The sequence below is a fragment of the Anabrus simplex genome, chromosome 5 (genome assembly GCF_040414725.1).
Source record: "Anabrus simplex isolate iqAnaSimp1 chromosome 5, ASM4041472v1, whole genome shotgun sequence".
Taxonomy (NCBI): Eukaryota; Metazoa; Arthropoda; class Insecta; order Orthoptera; family Tettigoniidae; genus Anabrus; species Anabrus simplex.
This window is the reverse complement of record NC_090269.1, coordinates 136,327,860-136,350,434: the sequence shown is the minus strand read 5'-3', so window position 1 is coordinate 136,350,434 and position 22,575 is coordinate 136,327,860. Positions and strand designations below refer to the sequence as shown.

The window sequence follows — 22,575 nt, the reverse complement described above, 5'->3', positions numbered from 1 at the left end:
TTCAAGTAGTGATGTAGACAATCCAAACGTGTTAACCTTAACAGGCACATCAATGAAATTTAGCACATTTTGTATATCTTGGAATTTAATTTCAGATAATGTAGTTCTTGTACCAACCTCAAAATTTGGAATATCTTTTGATTTAAAAAAATGATTAATCATCCATTATCCACTATACTTTTACTGGGTACTTGTAAGTAAAACATCCTATTATATTATTTCCTAATTCTTCCTGAACAAATTGATATATAATATGCCATATGTAGTTACAAATTTGTATTTATTATAATTTTTTAAAAATATATCTGCATGCTGCCCTTAAGAATGCTCAGCACTTAAGAGTGAAACAATCGGCACTTGGAGGGTTAAAAAGTAACTATGATCGGTAGAAAAAGATAAAAAGCTTTTCATTTCTTGATAAATTTCATCAGGATTTCCATTCTCCGTTACTTTGAATTTTGTTTTCTTGTTGCTGAATTTGATCAGTTGCACATTGAAGATCATCTTCTGTTTCTAAATTTGCCCGTACCTCAGTTGATATTTTTGAATTAGTTTAAGGCATGTCTCGGGGAGGGGCAACCGAACATTGCCTCATACAGGGATCTTTTTATCCCACTATGCAATGCACTGTTTTTCATAAGTTGAATAAGTCCTCACTCCATTTTGATGTTTTGTGGTTTTGCATCCAGGTGCTTATTATATTCTCTATGTCCTGGTTGGCTCTTTCTATGCTACCTTGACTCTGTTGCAGTTTGCCATGCGCTATTTTGAATTTAGGTCCTGTATTAACCAGACTGTCGATACTTTTAATAACAAATTCTCTGCCATTGTCCGACTGTAAAATACAAGGAGTGGCTAACAAAGTAGAAAATGTCAATGATATTATTACACCATCTGCAGTCTTTGATTTCATTGGTATTAGCACAACAAACTTCGTCAAGTGGTCCTGGTACACCATTATAAATTTGAAGTCATCAGGTTGCGACTGAGAGTCAGTCAAATCCACTTGACATTGTGAATTCATTTCCTTGAATAAAACAAAGGCTTTATAACCAACCCTTTCTTCTTATGTTTCAGTTTTTGAACACAAGGTTCGCACAAGCTTAAAAGTAGTAAAATGTCCTTTTTAGTAATATTTTGAAATTTTCCTTTCAATTGCTGAATCATATGATCTCTTCCTCCACGTTCAGTGGATATTGTGTGCTTCATTAAGAACTAACAACTCATCAAAACATAATACCTTATGCTGTCTTGGTCTGTGACGGGGTGTATTAGTTTTGTAATACCATTTATTTCAATGTTATATTGTCTGAAGAACCTGATAGTTACTTTCATTTTTAGTTGCAGTTTTTAGATTTTTCTCTTTTTGAATGAAGCTGTCATTTCAATTTGGTCAGTGAATTTACCTTGGAAGTTGAGCATTCCTGCTTTCATTTTTCACAACTGTTCTGCCGTTTTCAATCAACTGTTACGGATACTTTTAGTAAGAGTTTAATCTGCCTAGGGAAAGTCAACTCTTACTAAGAATCCACTTTTCCTGTAACATATATAAATGATATGAGTAAAGAAGTGGAATGAGAGATAAAGCTTTTTGCAGATGTTATTCTGTATAGAATAATAAATAAGTTACAGGATTGTGAGCAACTGCCAAATGACCTCGATAATGTTGCGATATGGACAGCAGGCAATGGTATGGTGATAAAAACAGAGTTAAAAGTCAAGTTGTGAGTTTGTCAAATAGGAAAAGTCCTTTCAGTTTTAATTACTATGTTGATGGGGTGGAAGTTCCTTATGGAGATCACTGTAAGTACCTAGGTGTTAATAAGAAGATCTTCATTGGGGTACTCAGATAAATGGGATTGTAAAGGAAGGGTACAGATCTCTGCACATGGTTATGAGCAGGGAACGGATTTATATGTACTAATAATTATTGAAATATGTACATATATATTTAGTTATTTTTATTGAAATATGGAATTATATATTGACTTAATATTACACATATAACATTAATTTCCATTTAATATCAAAGAAGCTAAACGAAGTAGATCTACATGCAACATAATGTTGCACTTCTCATTTTAATATATTTGAAGAACACACAATCTTTTATTCTGTTACCAAAACAATGGATTACAAAATGTTCTTTTAAGTGCTGGAAAGTGAATCTTCTCCTGTTATCTCTAAGGACAGATTTATATTGACTGAAACTGCGTTCAACATCGGAAGAGGTAATGGGGGCATAATTCAACTTCACAATATCTGCTGGGGTTAAATCCAGTGTTAATTTTACACTTAAATCTCCACACAGAATTGCAGCAACCTTTGTCATTTCTTCATATCCAGGGTTCTTTGAAAGTACAGTGGCCATCTTCATGTTTGCTACATGTGCAACTTTACCTGTACCACGATTTAGTTGTTCCACAGTTGCGAGTTTTGGAGCCTTTTCAGTGTTTTTGTGATGCATGAAAAATTATGCTGAATGTAACACAAGTCATTTCTCACACTTGTATCGCAGACAACTGTTTTCGCGGCTTCAATTGAGGCTGCATCTTCAGAGTCCATGGCATGCAGAATGTTCTTAATACAGTCTACATATTCAACATAATATTCAACCGCTTGCAGCCATGTACCCCACCTAGTTAGAATCGGCTTAGGCAGCAATGGAATCTCTGGGTACATTTCTTTCAAAAGATGAACTCTTCTGTGGGCTTTGAGAAAAACTTTTTTCACTGAGGAAATCAATAAATCTACTTTGGGGTAACTGCCTCTTACCATTTCTGCCACACGATGAAAGGCATGTGCTACACATGTTAATGAGTCATCTTAGGATATACTACACATAATGCTTCTCCGGCTTTTATGATATAAGGTGCGGCATCGCTAATAAAAAGTAACACTTTATTATACTGTGGCCAGAGGATACCCATAGCCTCATTGAACAGTTTTGCTATAGTTTTGTTATCGCACTTTTCTAGAACATCACAGTGTAAGAGAATCCGTTTACAATAATCTTCGCTTAACAAACCAATGATTACGTTGCCAATTAGCCTGCCTTCTTTGTCTGTTGTCTCATCAATGGAAACCCAAATTGGACAGTCTTTAATCTCTTGCCTTATCTTCCGAACAGTTTCATCATATATGGCTGAACAGTACGTTTTTCTGAACGTTGACTCATCCGGGATGGATCGTTTCGTATATTTCTCAAGGAATTCCCTGAAGCACTGATTATTCAGTTTGAAGAGAGGTATGTCAGCAGAGATGAGAGCACGGCAGAGATCGGTGTTGAACTCGGACGTTACACTGGAAGTTGATGGTTGTGTCAGAAACAACTGTCTCTGCTTGGAATCCCGTTGTTTGTTAGCCTGGTGTTTACTGGTTGAAACGTGCTGTTGCACAAGAAACCTTTGAGTAGATGTCGCTGTACAATGACAAATTACAAAATAATATCTTACTGTCAGTTGACAAACCATCTTCTTTAAATTCTGATACGTAACTTTTCAATTTTAAACTGGTTGACTGAGCTACTTTAGGCATATTGTAACAACATTAATGTCTTCAATGAATATCAATATTCAACTGCACACACTGAACGTACAAGAATACTATGATCTGTCTCACTGCTAATTCAAACTGTGAATGACTGGTAGTGAACTAGATGGAGTTATGAAGCCATCAAAGGGAATGCCCGAATTACGAGCTAATCCGGAAATCACTAGCACATCGTCGATGAATGAGATTTCCCTAGTTACGAAATTATGGCATAGACACAGTTGATATTATGTAATGCAGCTTATCAGTGCTGTAAGTGTGATTCAGATAACACTGACCGGCTGATCTCCATCATTTCCGGGCTTAACCTCTCTCTTTCTTCGCACTGCTTATCAACTTATTTTATCAGCCCAGACGTGGACAGGCGTGATAATGACCTGCACACCAGTTAAAATATTAATTTTTCGAATGTAGATTTTTAATTTATTTCTCCATTATTGAGAGGACTGCTAATTTAATATAATTTAATACTTTTTAGCCTAAATATGGACTATATTGATTTTAATGACGAAGAACATGGAACATGTGCTAAATTCCAAAATATGGAAAATAAATACTCCATTTTTCAACTCCACACGTCATGATTCGTAAAGATAATGCAAAATATAATTAATTTTAGCTTTCTAAAGAGACGTGTATTTACATATAAATCCGTTCCCTGGTTATGAGGGTGTTAGGGGGTTGTAGTAAGGATGTAAAAGAGAGGGCATACAAGTCTCTGGTAAGACCCCAACTAGAGTATGGTTCCAGTGAATGGGACCCTCACCAGGATTACTTAATTCAAGAACTGGAAAGAATCCAAAGAAAAGCAGCTAGGTTTTTTTCTTTCTGGGTGATTTCCGACAAAAGAGTAGCGTTGCAAAAATGTTAAGTTTGGGCTGAGAAGACTCGGGGAGAAAGACGAGCTGCTTGACTAAGTGGTATGTAATGTATAAGTAATAATAATAACAACGTAAACATTTCCACCTTTTCAATACTAAAATATATTCACAAAATTATAAATTACACGGTACTAGTTTCGACCCATCTAGGGGTCATCATCAGCTGTATTGGAGCAAAGATGTTGAGTAAAGGGCCCTTGTTTGCTAATACGAGGATGTCCATGTCTTGTTCAATATTGGTGAAATTATGGTTATAATCTTGCATGTGTTGGCCGATTGCTGAAAACCTGTTGTATTTTATTGCGTTAGTGTGCTCGTATCTGATAATGAAGTTTCTCCCGGTTTGCCCGATGTAGGTTTTTTTACAGGTGGTACATTTGATCCTATAAACTCCTGATTTTAAAAAACTGCTGGTCTTGTTGATGTGTGAAGTATTGTATAAAACGTTTGTGTTCTTATTGTTGGTTTTGAAGGCTATTTTAACGCCTTGTTTCTTAAAGATGTTGGTTAACTTGTAGATATCATTGTTGAACGTGAAGGTGGAAAATGTTAGAGGTTTGGTTATTTCTTTTTTGAGGGTAGTTTTTGGGCGATGTTTGTGTTTATTGATTATCCTTTCTATAAAACGATTGCTGAAGCCATTGAATTTTGCGATTCCGCGGATTGTGTTGAGTTCGTTTTCTAGATCTTTATTGGACATAGGTATGCTGAAGGCTCGGTGAACTAGGCTGTTGTATGTGGCTCGTTTGTGGGATTGGGGGTGCACTGAATCTTGGCGAATGGTGGAGGCTGTTTGAGTGGGTTTTCTGAAAATTTTATAACTGAAAGAATCTGAGTTTCTAGTGATGGTTAAATCTAGAAAGTTGATTTTTTCATTTGATTCGGATTCTAGTGTGAATTTGATATGAGGATCAATATTGTTGAGTCTTAAGAGGGTGGTGGGTGCGTTAATTGATTTCTCATTCATGATTACAAAGACATCGTCGACATATCTGGCCCAAAAGTGAATGTTTTCGAATTCGTTGTCAATTTTGGTGTATTCGAGGAAGTCCAGGTATATTTCTGCGAAGATACCTGAGGCCGGTGACCCCATTGCCAAACCATTTTGTTGATATATGACATTGTCAAAAGTGAAGAAGTTATTGTCGATGATAAGTTTTAATATTGTGATAAAGTCTTGTATCTCTAGTTTGCTTAAGTGGCTGTTTTTGTTTAAATTGTTTATAATTATCGGAATTAATTTTGATATTTGTATGCTTGGGTACATGTTTACAATATCGAAAGAGTGGATGGAGTGATCCGGTTACAAATTGAACTTGTTTAGTTTTTCTACTAGCTCAGATGTGTTTTTAATATACTTTTTGGATAAGAATTGATAATTTTTTCTTAAGAAACATTGGATGAATTGTGATATTTTGTATAAGGGGCTCGGTCTATAGTTGATAATTGGCCGGATGGGTATTCCGGTTTTGTGAATTTTGGGAAGAGCTTTAGCAGTGGGGAGTCGTGGGTTCATATGTATGAGTTTGGATTTTTCCTGTTCGGTAAATAAAAATGAAGTGCTTTTAAGAGTTTAAGTAGTTTTTGAATTTTTTGGGTGGGGTCTTTTTTGATTATGGAAAATGAGCTGTCTGTGAAAAGTTTTTTGTTTTTTCAATATATACTTTTTTATCCATGATAACTGTTGCATTGCCTTTGTCAGCTTTGGTTACGATGAGTTCGTTGTCTTTAATTTTCTTCTTGAGGGCGTGAAAGTGAACACTTAACTTTATCCAAAGGACCGAAACACAACTGGCCAAACTTGAACAGCCTCAACATAGCCGCTACTGTGATCACAGAATCAGAGCTAGCCATCAGCAAAATGCCGGAAGACACGCAAAATGAGGTTAGAACCGATGTTAAAAGGAAACTGACTAATATCCTCCCCAATTTAACCAACCCCGCAAATAACCTCAATAATAGAAAAAAAATTGCTGAACAAAAGCGCATATACGCCCTTTACTCAACATAATGGAAAATTACTACATACACCTAGACCAATACTTTAATGCCAGTCACAATCTCAATGAAATCTCAGAGAAACCCAACATACTCTTCGATCTATTTATCACTTTCCTCAGAAACAATAATGCAGCCAACCTAAACTCAATCCTAAATTTAATCAAAGGTACTTTTCCAAGACAATTACACTTTCTCCCGCACCCTTCAGCCCCACCTTAAGCCCTCTTCCTAAGCCATATATAATTTTATATATGTCATTTCAATACAAGAACTTACTGATTTACATGATTATAATTTTTACAACACCCCATTTATACTTTATTCTTTGTTAAAAACCTCTTAGTATGTATATTCCTTTTATTATTAACTATTACCATATAACATCTCATTTCACTTGTTATTCTTTAAAATAACATTTTCTTAGGATTTCGCCAAAAGTGATCTTTGCTCCAATACGGCTGATGACCCCTAGATGGGTCGAAACTAGTACCGTGTAATTTATAATTTTGTGAATATATTTTAGTATTGAAAAGGTGGAAACGTTTACGTTGTTATTATTATTACTTATATATTATTCTCAGTTCAATACGGACCAAAAACATGAAATTCATAACCATTAATAAGTGGTATGTGATTGAAATAATAACGATAAGTTAATTTATTAATTTGACCACCTAATCAATACAATAAATCTTGTCTTTGTTGAATTACATTGACATGTTAATTAATATGGTACATGTGGTCAAATTAATAAATTAACTTATTATTTTTTCAATCAAATATCATCAATACGGATCAAAAATGATATTTATCACATGTAATAAGTGGTATGTTCCGAGCTGTCAGTGGAGAGATGGCGTATCTTTGAAAGTGGGAAAGATTAGAATATGAAGATAAAGCTGAAATTCAAATCATTCAAGAAAAGGCTAAGAAAACAGATAGGGTATCTGCCATCTGAGTGACTGCCCTAAATGCAGATCAGTAGTGATTGATCTGTAACATACATAGCCACCTGAGGCATGCTTGAAACGAGGCATATTTAACTGCAAAGAATCAAACTTACCGAGCGAGTTTGCCATGCGTTTATGGTTGCGTAGCTGTTATCTTGCATTCCGGATATGGTGGGTTAAAATCCCACCGTCGGTAGCCCTGAAGATGGTTTTCTGTGGTTTCTCAGTTTCACACCAGGCAATGAGCACTGCCTTCCCAATCGTAGCAGTTTCCAATCCTGTATTGCTGGAAACCTGATGTGTTTATTGTGTTATTGGCTTTACGTCCCACTACTTTTCGGTTTCTAGAGACGCCGAGGTGATAGAATTGTCCCGCAGGAGTTCTTTTATGTGCCAGTAAATCTACCGACGCGAGGTTCTTGTATTCGAGCATCTTTATATACCACCGGACTGAGCCAGGATCAAACCTTACCAAGTTTGGGTCAGAAGGCCAGTACCTCAACCGTCGGAGCTACTTGGGGCAGTTTATCTCACGTTTGGATAGCAGCTTTAGTCCTTCAATCATTTGCTGAATATCAGCAGGTAGATTAGGAAGGTGGGCAGTTGCTCTCTTCTGTTCATGCCATGAACGTTCATAGTTCATGTCTGTAGAATATGCCGGCCGCATCATGCATTTCAATGTGGCTTGATAGCCACAAGCATTATCGTCCATTAGCATAAAGCCCTCGTCCGCAGTGGCAGCAAATACATGTTAGAGGATGTTGTCTCTGTATACCAGACAAGTTATGTTATCCTAAATAGGGATTAGAGGTGTAAGTCGACCAAATGTGATTCTACCCCAAGACACGACTGAACCTCCTGGCTGGCTGCAGCTGGTAATGCTTCAGGATGAAGGGCTCCGTTCATCTCTCGAGATTGTGTAGATTCTGATGCTTTTGTTGTATGGGTGCAAGTTTAGGATGACCTCATCAGAAAAGAATATTCCTGCTGCTATGGGGTAGAGTTGCCTGCCTCTCACTAGCTCCCTATGGTGTGGTTTAAAGGAAGCTTTTGCACAGGCTTTGTTGATATGTCCTCCATCATACAGCTGATTTCACAATTGATATGGTACATTCACTCTAGTGGTCCTCCAGACATCCTGATGGACCAAGATGGCAGTGGAGGTGGACCTGTGACCGCGAAAGCAAAAATACCGAACTTCCTACGAGTTGTTTTGCGTGTTTTCTTTTGTAGTCACTCAGCAACCAATTGCTGCTCTGTGAACTTTTTTCCAAGCTTTGGAGATATCACTCCAACATGAGTGGCAACATCCACTCATTGCCATCCTTCTTGCAATAGTGTCACAATTCAGATGCAGTCTGTAGCAGAAGTGGGTACTCATGCAATATTTACCTCAGCCCTACTCATGCTATTTATACACAAACCCTACAAGTGGTGTTGAACTTGGACATGGTAAATGTCTATTGGGCAGAAATCAAACCAGATTTGGGTTTAGCATCACTGTCTCTCTCATTGACCTATAGTGCTTACATAAACATGTTTGAGATACATTGTGAACTTAGAATGTTCAAATGTTCAAACTTTTTTTTAAATTCTGTATTTGAGGTTATAAAATGATTCTCTTCCTTAAATACCACACAGAACCTCGCCCCAGGTGCTTATGGCCAAAGCAATGGCTTTGCACTTTCAGGAATTATACCGCAGATATAGGTAGTTATTACATTTTTCGTGAACTTCCAGATATCTTGAAGATTATTTCTATCCAAAAAGTATGCATTATAGTTATTGGAAACCTGCTTTTCTATCTATGATCATTTTTTAGTGTCTGAGCTATAATAATGATGTTCACAAATTAAGGATTTTATTGCCAAAAGTCCAATGATGAGCATCGCTGACATGTTATTTTTCAGTATAATAACGAACTAGCTGGCACTGATGGTGTATGTTGACCAAAATCTATGTGCTCATTGCCCCGTATTAATCCAGAAGATTATTGAATTCAAAGCAAAAAGCTTGGAGGAACAGTCACTCAAAGGATGAGGATGGGGGGTAGGAAGCCTAGGCCTTGAACTGCTTTAATATCACTGTACCAGAATTAAACCAAATCTGATGGCTGCAAGATCGTAAGTCCCTAAAACTTGTCAACAATAATATTGCAGTGACTGATTAGTGTTGTTAGTTGTGGTATAGTCTCTCTTTTGCTGCCGCTCATCTCCGCTAGATTGCATTACCGCTGCAGCTGAACGAAAACTATCTTGTTAATGACTGGTTCAACACCTAGCTTGACATAAATGGACTAGTGGAAGGTAAAAATTTTTCAGTCATCTGAATTTCTTTAACTCTGTGCATTGTAAGACCACTGGATACTTTGCTGATACTTAAATCACTTGAATTGCATTTCAGATCATGCATCAAGAGGAGAAATAATGGCTGCTCCTGTAATGCAGTCCAATGTTTGCTCTTTAAGTATTATAGCTAGGAACATTTTTGCCTAGTACCTGGCCCTAAGGTGAATGGAACATATGATAGGTGTTCTTAAATATTGGGAGTTTGTGGGTAATGTAAAATATATTTTAAAAGGAGTGATTGTAACATTATGTGCTTGTTCCTTCACTGTTATGCTGCTATGTCTACAAAACAGTTCATTGGTATTTTTGAAGCTTATAGGGCCCTGGCACATCATCAATCCTACCTCTGCTATTTACTGTTAGAAATCATATTCAGCAAACTTGAGACCAAGAAGTCCAAGCCAAGATGTTTGCTGCTTAGTTTCAGCATAAACAATTGAATTTTGCTGTATAGGTCTCTTTATTGCATTTACAACTGAATTATTTTGCTAATTTCTATGCATAGGTCATAATATTGGTGGTGGTGATAGTGCTGAATTCTGTGCAGTGCAGATACCTTTCATACCATGGTAACAGGGAATAAATATATTGCCATATTCACATGTGCTGGGCTGAGTTTCTCAGATAATTGAAGTGTTAGCCTTGTCATTCCAAGTGGGCAGGTTCACTCCCAGTTCAGTCCAGTGGTATTTGAAGGTGCTCGGATACATCAGCCTCGTATTGTGTAGGACAATATTCCGACACCTCGGCATCTTTTAAAGCCGATAGCACTTTTCATTCGAGGAACATACAATAATTTGCTCATTTTTGAATTTCAGCAATTATACATATCAGAGTTAAAATTTATGACCAGCTAGCGTTAGTCTTCTGGTCTGGCAACATTCTAGTGTAATCCTGATCTTAGCCATTTGGCTGTCGTGTCTCAATTTTAAAAAATAGCACTGTAGTATCACTGAACTGCCCCACCAGCCAATTGCAAGTAATTACCGATTGAAGTTTTGTGGATACCTTAAGTTGGAAGTACATAGGTCACTAGAAATAGTTCCTACAATGTATGCTATGAAGGGAGTGGCAGTAGTACTGTAATTCGTGGAACCACAATTCCATGACTAAAGACTGAAGTTACATGATAGTTTTTATTTAGACTATCAAAACATTTTTTCCCTAGATTTCAATCATGTAGTAGAATTATGGTGGTTAGTTGACCTGTTTCATGACCTATAAGGTTTGATTTTTGCTACTGGATAGTATCACAGCCTTTCCTAATATTTGGCCAGCATAGCCCTGAAGGATCATTAATGTGATTGGTTTCCTTGCAATTATAAGAATAATGGTGAATGTAAGGACTTGCACACAAATTAAGTCCACCAAATTTGGTGTTCCATTTACCTTTTGGCCACTGTTGCAGCTTCCTGACTATCATCAGGTTTATTTTACTGTCTTTCAGAAAAGTAAAAAAAAAAATATAACTGCAATAGAGCTATACTTGAATGTTTAGAAAGGAAAGATAATCATATATTTCTGTTTTTTCTGCCAAATTTAAATATTTTTTCTGTATTTATTTCCATGCCAGGCAGTTTGCTAGCTATTTCTGTGAACTAACGTAAAATTTTTTTGGCAGTCAATTTGGAAAGTTTATTGTTAAATGGTTTTTAATGAAAACAAGTTTTTATTTATTTTGGTTACATTTATTTATTCTGGAATGTGCATGCCTTTATTTAGTATTATAGCTAACCTGTACAGTTCAGTATGATGCTTGTCAGGTGCATTATTTAGTATATACCGATTTAATAGGCTTGCATGCTTTGCTTTACCAGTGCTTTCAAGATAAGATTGAGTGAGAATACAAGAGTATATTCATTCTTAGAAACCTACTATTAAACTAAAGGAAAGAAAATAATTTGCAAGTGTATGTTTTTACATATTTTCAATTTATCTTGAAATTCACTCCTAAAAAAAAGTAGAGGATTTGGAGAGTAGAGGTTTACAAAAGAATGTCCTTCCAATATTTACTGCAAATGGTAAATAAACCCAAATAGTTAAGTGATGTAACTATGTCAAGTATTCTTGTAGTTACCAGTTATTCTGATATTGTAATATATTTTTTTTGTAGCAGTAATATTCAAGGACATTGTAATGAGAAACTTGTATGTCTTTAAACACCTCTTTTACTTACTGTTTAGAGCACACACAATTAATGTGCCACATGCATGTGTATTCATATGCCTAGCCTTAGTAGTTGCACCAACAATACAGGATTCATACAATATTCCTCTGAAATTGTCTTCACAATTTTTAAAATATTTAATATACTCATGTTTTGTTTCTCTTAATAGTTGTGTGATCTTTGCTGTTGATGCAACTAGGTGATAGTCCTTTTATTATTTTTTTATGTTTATTAAATTCAAATGATTAAGCTCTAGTCAAGCCTCTGACATTTCTGTACTTTGTTTTGGCTTTTGCTGTGCAGGGATTGTTAGTGATAATCTGACACTACCAGGTCTCACTTTGGAGTTATTTTTTAATACATTGCTGGAAATTATCAACTCTGAAGAACTGAATTAATTGTAGTAGAATACTGTTAAGAGGAAATTTCTCAGTTTTGACTTTTCATCTTGGTATGATTCAGTATTATTTTGTTGGTTTATTGTAGTATTTTTCTCTTTTTTTACAAGAGCATTTGGATAGGAAAGGTCATGCTGTTCTGTTTTTGAACACATGTTAGTTAATTGAAGTAGTACAGGTGCTTTGTAAGGATTGTCATGGCTTGATTTGAGCTTGCTCAGAACTAATATACCAGGAAGAACCAGGTTGACAGTCTGAATATTATCACTAGGTTCTTTTTGATACTTTCATTAAAATTTTCATTGAAATATATGTATAGTACTTTTTATTGTATGCAGACTGTCAGCTTTGACATGCACAGCATGCTGCTTAGGAAAATGCAACAATTTTGTTTAGTTGATTGGTGTAGCCTACCAAAGTGCATGTGGGGGGGAGAGAGCAGAAGGGGGGGAGGGAGGGTTGAAAAGGCATGTGGGAGGTATCATTGCCAGTAAGAGCACGTTACGTATTTCAATCAGCTTCATCAGAAATGACTATGGATCCTTTTATAGAGATACTGTAATGAAATATGAATTGTAGCTTATTACAACTGTACTGGAAAAACTATTGTGCAAGGTGTTCATTTACACCTTTTGATTATATGAACAAATGAGGAATCTCCTTATTTACATACCGTTTGTACTTCCAGCGATATGATATGTAACCCTTGCATATGAAAGAATGAGTTTGGTAGTCTCTTTCACAGGAGATGACAAAAATGTTCTTGTACATTCATACACGTGCATCTATATTAAACATGTTCATGAACATTCATTGCAACATTGTATAGTTATATATTACACAAAATTCTATACTGATGAGTCGGCAGTTTACAGTGATCATTATCCCTTGCCAGCATCTTTCCATGTGGAAAATTCTCCTGAGGAATCGCCCTGGATAGGTGAGATGTGTAGTGAGCTGCACTATCTTGCAGAAAGAAAGCATGGATGAAATGGTACCAAGTCACTAGCATACTGTGATAGGAAAATACCCATCCAATTCAAGGGTAAGGTTTGATTTCATGTGTGGCACTCCACAGCTTAGCGTTTAGGTTTGTTCCACAAAGTATGAACAAACCTTCAACGAAATGGAGATTAAAATGCTGCATTCTTCACTAATGCTGGCAAAGCTTGTCCATTTCAGGACCTTTTTCGAGTAAGATGTGTGAAGCATACCTCGCGTGGTAGGGACATACAATGCAATCAGTGGTGACACTCGTCCTCCAGTACAAAGCAGAAGAAAATAGGCTTCAGTGTCATTCCAAGAAACAGTGGCTTGGTCTAATTAAGGAGGATACATTCACTGCAGACGTCAATTCACCGTGATGCCTTTGAAAGGAAAAATTGAAGGTGCACGATTGGACTCGGCACCATTGTAGGGGAAGAAAATAGAACTGATATATTGTAAGAGATGCTCAAGTACAGGAACATTACCTTGAGAAGACGTTCTTTATTTGTCTAATGAGGTACGTATCTCTTATTTAGGCATACTTAAATGCCGACTGACTACGGCAAAATCCAATCCCACAATCTGTAGTATAGAAGATAATGCCTGAATTGTTCTGCACATCCCATCTAAAATGTATGAAGTTAATGATTTTGTACCTGAAATTGATATATACCACAGAATACTTGGCGAGATAAGTCATCTTTTTCCTGAAAAGATCTTGCTAGTTACCAGAAGATGTCTGCTTGAACTTTCACTTCAAGCATTGTAATGTTACATACCAATGTCCAAAAGTTTTAGGAAATGAGAAAATATTTTTTTAATAAAGAGTCAAGAGATGCACAGACCATGGTATAAAGTAAACAAAAAATGTCTATGTATTCAGTGAACTCCCAATAAATTGTGTGAAGTTAATTTCAGATCTCCTTCAGTGCATTTGTTATAACTTCCATTGTATGAAGTGAGGTCATCATACTCGCAATGATATAAAATTTTTAATTCTTAGGACGAGAATATCTTGGATCAGCTTTTCTGCTTAGGAGGTAAGAGTACTTGGAAACTACAAACATGGCATTGTTTCAGTATGTGTTGGCGTGGCGTGCAGCATCAATTTTTTATTTCATTTTGAAAACTCATGCTCGGTGCATTTGTGAATATCATTAACAGCAGATTTATTTGACACACTATTCTTGACCGTACACCAGGGATCTCTTTTGTGTCATTTTTTCGTCAACTGCTGGATGCTTTGTGTGGCTGCTCATGGACAGGAAATCTTTTAATCTAATATTCCCTTGTTTCTTCAACATGCGTACATGTTTTCACTATTGCTGTTTGTTCTTGCTACAAATATGACAAGTCGTTACTTGCCTTGGCTTTTGGTGCCTCCTGGATTAGACACACCGAAGTCTTCACACATGCATTTTATATATAAACAAAAGAAAAAACTTGAAACAAAAATCATTGCCAAACAGTTACGTGGATGCTGCTGAACAAATGATTTGAGTAATGAATAGGAAGAGGTCATTTAGGTGGTAATTCATATTTTCCTTCTAAGTTTAACTTGATCAACATTATATATAACCTAGTCATACACACTCGCTGACAAAAAAGACTCGCAACAAGAAGGAATTGTCAATTTGCTGCAAACCTTGGCGTGATTAGCATAGTAACTTGATTAATCGAACAATCTTGCCACCGGCAAACTTTGGGTAGTTTATTTTTCAGAAATACATGCATGCAAGAAATACCACTCGGTGACCTATAGTCAAGTTATTCATGTTGTATGATAGTTTTATCACTGTAATTGTGATAAGGTATAGTATTTAATGAAAGTCATTATCAGTTTATATAAAATGTGCATTGCTTCAAAACTATTGGCATTTTTTTGAAAATAGGTAATGGTTTAAAAAGCTTATTTTTATCAATTGGTGCAGTTTGACATTGATTTTACATACTGCTCCACTCCTCCACCCATGCATCCTGTTGTAAGGAGTGCTATCGGGGCTGCCTGCAGATGTCAATACTCCCATTGCCTGAGTGGAGGATTGCAGGCAGTGGCAGTTCAAAGCCTGGAGACTCACTCGCTAGCCACTACACTACGCACCTTTTAGTCATTCAGGTTGTCCTTGGATTGTATCTCACCTTGCGATACCCCAAATATGGCCCTGCAACATCACAAAGGTAACTGGACATGATTTCCTTGGGTGTTTTGAATTCAAAATTTACAGGAACTCAAAAACTTACTAATACAGCCCTCCCCCTTATCACATCCCTCTTTTTTAACATTGGTTTTCAGCAATTTCCACATCTTTGATGTTCAGATATGGATTTCAGAATCATGTCACACAAGCAGTCTGGTAAATGTATCCCTCCCCTCAGGGCAGGCTATGTGTCTTGAACTCGTAAGTACATACTTTTGTACAATGAAGGAAAAATAACATGCGGTGAATTAATGAAATTGATGGAAAAATAGATGAAAAGGGGGTTGTTATGAATCGTGTGTCTCATTGCTGAGCATCATGACCCCATTTGACTTCACACAATATTCTTGTGTAATTGCAGTTAACGTACTTGTTGAAGGCCTCCCTCAAAAGCTAACATCGATTATTTCAAATATTTTCTTAATAAGGACCGTGGTGAATTATTTTACAGAAGAAAAATGTTGCATTTCTACAAAGATTATATTTTTGATTCTGCAGTATTAAAAATGTATTTTCTGATTATGAATATTACATCCTAAAAATTACTTAATATTGTTTAAAAATAAAGTGCAAAATTGAATTTTATGCTACTGTTTCAAAGAACAAAATTTCGTGTTTGACTGATGATATCAGTGTGGTGCCGATTATTGGGATGGATGGTCACTTCTGATTTTGTCTCGTGTTCAGGCATGATACAAACTTCATGCATATTATGCACACTGCATGTTTTTTGGCATAAATGTCTAGCATTGAGCTTGGTCTTGTTTGCATGCAAGTTTTTTGAGTTTGATTTCTTCATCCTTTTTAAGTTATGAGGAATTTATTTTTATGCAATAAGTTAGCTTATTCTGATTGGTTTGTGGCATGGAAAAGAATGGTGTTCTGTATGCTTGAGTTTTTTTGTTGGTGGATTTGAATAGCGATACACAGTTATCGTTGAGTTCATCTTATTTTGTACATTTATTGATTTATTTTACTTTGTTTGAATTTCTTTAAATGTGGGCTGTTAAAAGATTGGCAAGATGCGTCTTTTTTGGAAACCAAACTAACAGTTTTTTCCCAACTAAATAAAAAGCAAATTTGAGCTGTTTGTCGCACCTAGATGTGTTTTGATGTCGGATCGTTTTTTATATTTAAGCAAGTAATTTGAGATATATATATATATATATATACAATAGATCTGTTGTGTGTTCCTTTCCCTTAATGACTTATTTTATTTGTTCGGAAAAATTAGATTCACTGATTCCTTTTTATTTACTGTCAAAGGGTTGCTGACTTTTCCTAAATTTTATTTTTCCATAAAGTAGATTCAGATTTGTTCAAAATTTTATGATTTTTCAAACTCAATAGCAGTATTAAAATGTGTGGCAAGTTTAATATGGTGAAGTTACTAAGTGTAGTTTTGGGTACTTTTTTAAAACAAATCTTTTATCAAATAAGAGATTGTTGCAGGTAAAATGTTAATTCTAACAGAATTAAGTTTTACTTGATCTTAGTGTATCTATTTTCTTCAATGTTTCTTCATTAGTTTTAGTGGCTTGTGATCCATTTTCAAGTCTGTCTGGGTACATAGCCACAGTAACAACCTCATACATACATCCTCTGGATTTCTTTTCTCTCATTTTGCTTTCAGTATAATCTGTTGCCATGTGGAAATAAAGCTGTTTTGAGTTTGAAAAAATTTAATGATAATTTACTTTTCGGAATACTCTCGGCACTTTAATTTTCTTTAATTATGAATTATTTCCCCAGTTTATCCTCCCTTGTTCTTTGGTTTCCTGATAATAGCAGCCCTTAAGTCTGTAAAGAGTGGAAGGTTAACTCCTTAGCCTAATTGTTTCAGCTTACCCAGTTGCCGGGCAACCACCAGCAGGATATGTGCCTGCTCCTCCACCTCCAGGTCCATATGGAGGTGAGCATTGTGTGCTGCTTTAGCCTAGATGTAATACCACAAGAGAGAGAGAGAGAGTGTGTGTGTGTGTGTGTGTGTGTGTGTGTGTGTGTCTCACACAGGTTTCTACAGGATGATCTTGTATATTTATAAACTAACCCAGGGATGAGCAGGTGCTCCATATTCCCTGGAGTTCTTTTTGTATTTTGCCTTGGGTTTTATGCATAGCTAAATTAAATGTTGAAATAGTTTTGTTTTGATTACACTTTGTATATAAATTTGTTACTAACTTCATGTGGTTCATTCAATATTTTCAAAATTATCTCGGTCAAGAACTTGTTGTGGATAATAGAACACTGAAGAAAGAATTAGTGGTGAAATCAAGATACATAAAGACCAATTGTGTTTCAGGCCACAGGGAGGGATGTCTGTAGCAGCTTTTTCATTATGCATCAAAAAAACTCAAATGCTACTGTACTAGAGAGTAATGCTTTGTAAAGCTATGAAAGGTGTGACAGTTCCTCTGAGGAAGAATGTTGGCTGTACTGATGGGTTATAGGATTAAGGATAGGTTGTTACAAGCAGTCAAAGAAATTTGTTGACGATAAGGCAGCAGTGAGATTTGTTGGTGGAATTACTTCTTGTATCAAAATGGTTACAAAAGTTGGACAACTGTTATCTTTCAGCCTTACTTTTCATTGTTTGTATGGAAAGTTGTAAAATGTTATGGAGGAACTTAGTTGGGTCAGAATGTAGCAAACCGTTTGGCTCACATTGATTGGTCTTAGTTTTTCAGTCTCTTAACCCCTCAGCGCCGACCTCTATACATGGTATAGACCCTCTTTTCTTCCGTAGCTGCCGACCTCTATACGTGGTATAGACCCATACATGGTTTCGCATTTACGGCTATAGCGCGAAGAGTTTTCGAGCTACGGATATGCAAATTGTTTTGTTTCCAAGAAGACATCATTGGTTTTATGAGTGTTGTAAATAAGAATTGAAAATCGTTAAAATGAAGTTGTTTTTGCAAGGATAAGTATTTGTCAAGTAAGTCTGAGCACTAATCTCTGCTTTTTTTAAAAAGTCTTGTTTGCTTCATTCTTTCCCACAGAATAAAGTAAAGAAGTGATATTCTGAGAAGTTTGTCTTTTTACGTGATGTTCTTTGCTCTAATTTTACAGTAAGAGTGCGGTTTATTTATTATATTTGCAGTGTTCTCCCTAGGACCTTTTTATTGGGCGCACCGCCCTGCCGTTTTTGCAGACCGCCCGGCTAAGATAACCGAGATGTGTGGTAGTAACATAATATTTTGAGTCAATGGGTGCTCCAAATTAAAATGTAAATACTGTACAACCTTTTGCTTAAATGATAAATCTTCATTATTTGCAGCATAATTGCATCAATTACATCGGCATTTAAAGGTTTAGCTTGACTGTCACGTACTATTGTGTGCGAGCGGTGTCTGCATTACCGTCAAATCTCATGCGAACACTCGATTCCACTCGACGTCTCAAACCCGTGCGGTATTCCACGGCAAGAGAGTGGTGAGCCCCGATGTTACATAATTGTGAAAGAGCAGTAGAACACTAGAAGTTCATAATACTCTGTTATGTCTTGTTTGTGATAACACTAAAATAGTTCACTTTTGCAGATGTTTACCTGTCCGATATTATTGTTAATGCCCTGAGGGGAATAGTCTACATTTAAATGTTATCATTTTTCACGTAGTATTCCCCGCCCGGCTGCTCATTCCAGCACCCGGCTGACGAAAATTCCTGGGGAGGACACTGTATTTGCCTTTATTTCTCAGCTTGTAACATTTTCGTAACTCTGCACGAGCGCACTGTGTAGGCATGAGTTAGTGCTGCTTTGTCATAGGATACGGGAAGCAGTTGTTCGTGGTATATATCTCGTTTGAAAGACGATGTCTCGACCTTTTATCTGAAATATTATATCGAGTTGGTTTTTTCGTCATAAATGTTATTCCCCTCATTCAGTTTCATCCTGCTTTTTTCGGTTTCGCTGCAGCTTCATCAGTCCGTGTGACGCGCCACGCTCAATGGTCAACTACAGCCATGGTTTGACTGACAGAAATGTGCTTGAAATGTTGTATAATTCAGATGAAAGTTTAGTCAGAAGTAGTAGTGACAGTATTACCAGCAGTGATAATGAAATAGATGTGGCTGTAGCGGATGCAGTGGTAAATGATGAGAGCGACGATGAGGAGGAACCAGTACTATACAGGTCAGAGGAAAGTTTTCAACAGTTAATTCTGATTTCTTAATTCTCTAATAATATTCAGACAAGTCACAGGGACAAACACTCAGCATTTATCTTATCGGATTCAGCTGTTGGAAGGTTTGTTTACAAGATACGCTCGCTCGGGTGGGGAACGAAGTATTCAAGGCCGGCGCGCATCAGATAATACAGTTCCAAGATTGCAGGAAAGACATTTTATTAGGAAATTAGCACCCAGGAGTGAGAAATCCAAACCTCAGAGACGTTGCATCGTATGTTCAAAACACGGCAAAAAGACGTCGTCGTACTGCTGCCAGGAGTGTGACCTGGGTCTATGTCTCGAAGAGTGCTTCGAACTCCATCACATGAAACTAAATTACTAAGGAAATGTGAAACAATTGTGTAATTATCTGCATGTACATAGTTCTATCATGCGGAATTCAAAATTTCGTGAATATTGGGCTACTCCTATGCTTGTAGTAACGCTTGAAGTGAATCAATGTATTTCAGTCGCGCGTAGTTGAAATCTCATCCGGCCGCGGGGTATGAAGCTCTTTAAATGGCTGGGACGCTGAGGGGTTAACCTCTTCAGTGGGGAGCTCAGTACACTCTGCCTCTCTCCCAGATTGGGTGTGATTTTCATGATTGTTTCTAAGCAAGTAAATATTTTCTTAAATCTTAGGTTAAAGCAAATCTAGGAGACATATTTACTTGAGTATAGTGTATTTAATTGTTGAAAAATCCCACTATTTTAATTTTTCAATACTTTGTGCAAGAACATACTAAGCGCTTTCACACTGTGATACCAAGCTCGTTTCTTCTTAATAGCAAAACTTGGGTTAGAGTAACTTTACTGACAATCTCTGCCTGGAAAGTATTGTTTGTACATGTGAATAGTAGATTTACAAAGTTTATATGCACTTAAAATATTTAGACTGGAATAAATTATAATACAAAATTTTCTGTTATGTTGGTTAGCACTTTTGGGGATCCAGCTATATTCCTACTGTTCATAGGTGACACACACGGGCTATATACATTACACTACAGGTAGTATTTACAGTCTTCACTGCTTTATATCTTTTACTGCTGTTCCATATGATACACACTGAAGCAGATAATGTTACTGTACATACATGCCCTATCCCGGCTTCACATAATTTGTATGATTCCATTCTGAAATGTGATCCCATTTTTGGTATGTAAAGTCCCCGCCTTAGCCGCAGTTTCCATGACGAGGCTCTTATCAATTGACACTTAGCCATCAGGGGTATAAGCTTCTGAAAATGTTGCTACCAGGTGGTCAAAGCCTGGCTTTATCTTCTAAATTTGGGAGGAATTTGTCCATTAAATGCCTCATTGTCAGAGAAATGTAAAAAGCTGAGGAGGAGCAAAAACCTTTTCTGTCGTCAGCTCATAGAAAATAGGCGTGGCCAATAATAGATTGCTAGAAAAATGTCCTAATTTAGGTTTCTATAAAACCCCTGCAACAGCATGTATAGTGGGCAGAATGAATAACACAAACACAGTAACGTGGTAGTAGGCAGAAATGAAATATTAACAGTAACATGAGAGGAGGCAGTTAATTACACAATAGTGGAGGTAAACACAGTAACGCCTCACAGTGCACAGAGACCAGGCAAGATAGAAATTAACACACTGTGCAAATACACTGACAGTGACACCTAGAATAAACCAAACAATAAATTGTAACCTATGATTGTAATACAGTGTCACAAGACCTAAAGCAGCAAACGAAAAAGAACATAAAAGAATTCGTACATGCAACGACAAGCAAAAGAAGCAACTTACCTCAAGGGGGTAAGTATGTGGAAGGCAAGGTCATTGTGGGTCATTGCAATTGTAACCTCAATTAAAAATTATCTAAGTTAATTTCGGCTAAAATTAGTGGATAGTTCACAAGTTATCATGAAAGGATAACACAGTTTTAAAGTAGTAAAATTGTATAAACATATCAGTATTACAAAATGTCTTAGGAAACCAACAAGATTTTTTTTTTAGAGTTAATATCCCTAAAGAAGAAGAAAGGAACTGGTTGTTCAACAATAAAAAGGATAATTGACAGAGATAAATGCAGAAAAATGAAACTAATATTTCAGTACTGTGTTAACATTAAGGACAGAGTATTTTAACACATTGACGACGGGCCCCAAACAGAGGATGCTACCCCATGTAGACCGGATAGTTCAACGGTGAAGAATAAAGGTTTAGTTGGTAATATACTTGGGTGGGAGGTATTGTTTTGTGGAGCATGTCATATGTTCAAAAACATGTTCTAATTATTTTGAACTGTGTATATGTAACGAAAGTATATCACGCAATGACATGTCAACCTTGTTAAGATGTCTCATGGGATGTGTTGGTTGATGTAAAACGAGCTGAAATGACTACACTAGCCTGTGTACCTCACATGGACACACCACTATTCACTTTGTTTTGAGGGATCACCTGACAGTTTGATGCATGGCTATGCCTACAGGTGGAGTATAACTTCTATTTGACATACCCTGAGTAGCTAAGGTCTCAAGGTATGCTTACAACCATTGGAACCCCATCTACCAAATTAACGTTCACATACCAGACGTTACAAAACATGTTTCCCTAATATCTTTGAACAGTGTATTCTATCCAAAACATTTACTTAACCATAATTATAGGAAATCAAATTTCCAATCTTGTTTATTTGATTTTTTTAAAACCATACGAACTACAATATTCGCGAATAAGTTCATCAACCACAAATTGCTGATGTGGAGGTTATTCATCATAGTAACAACCTAACTAGCAGTTGTGGTGGTTGTTGCGAGTGTTTTTACAAGCTGCAACACATGGTCATAAACATCATTAAAGAGGTGAAGGCATGAGAGCACATGGGTCTTGAATGCCCTAGTATCACAAGAGTTGGGGGGGGGGGGGGGGAAACAAAATATGGGGTCCTAGAAT

The 22,575-nt window shown here is 36.5% G+C and overlaps 1 protein-coding gene across 1 annotated transcript in view; it reads left to right on the top strand.

Moving 5' to 3' along the window:
- Window positions 1–22,575, top strand: part of LOC136873853 (DAZ-associated protein 2) — an 87,263-nt gene that overhangs the window by 9,127 nt on the left and 55,561 nt on the right. The window contains exon 2 of the mRNA XM_067147137.2: window positions 17,326–17,394. Coding sequence (XP_067003238.1) covers window positions 17,326–17,394 — 69 coding nt within the window. The remainder of the gene's footprint in view (window positions 1–17,325; window positions 17,395–22,575) is intronic.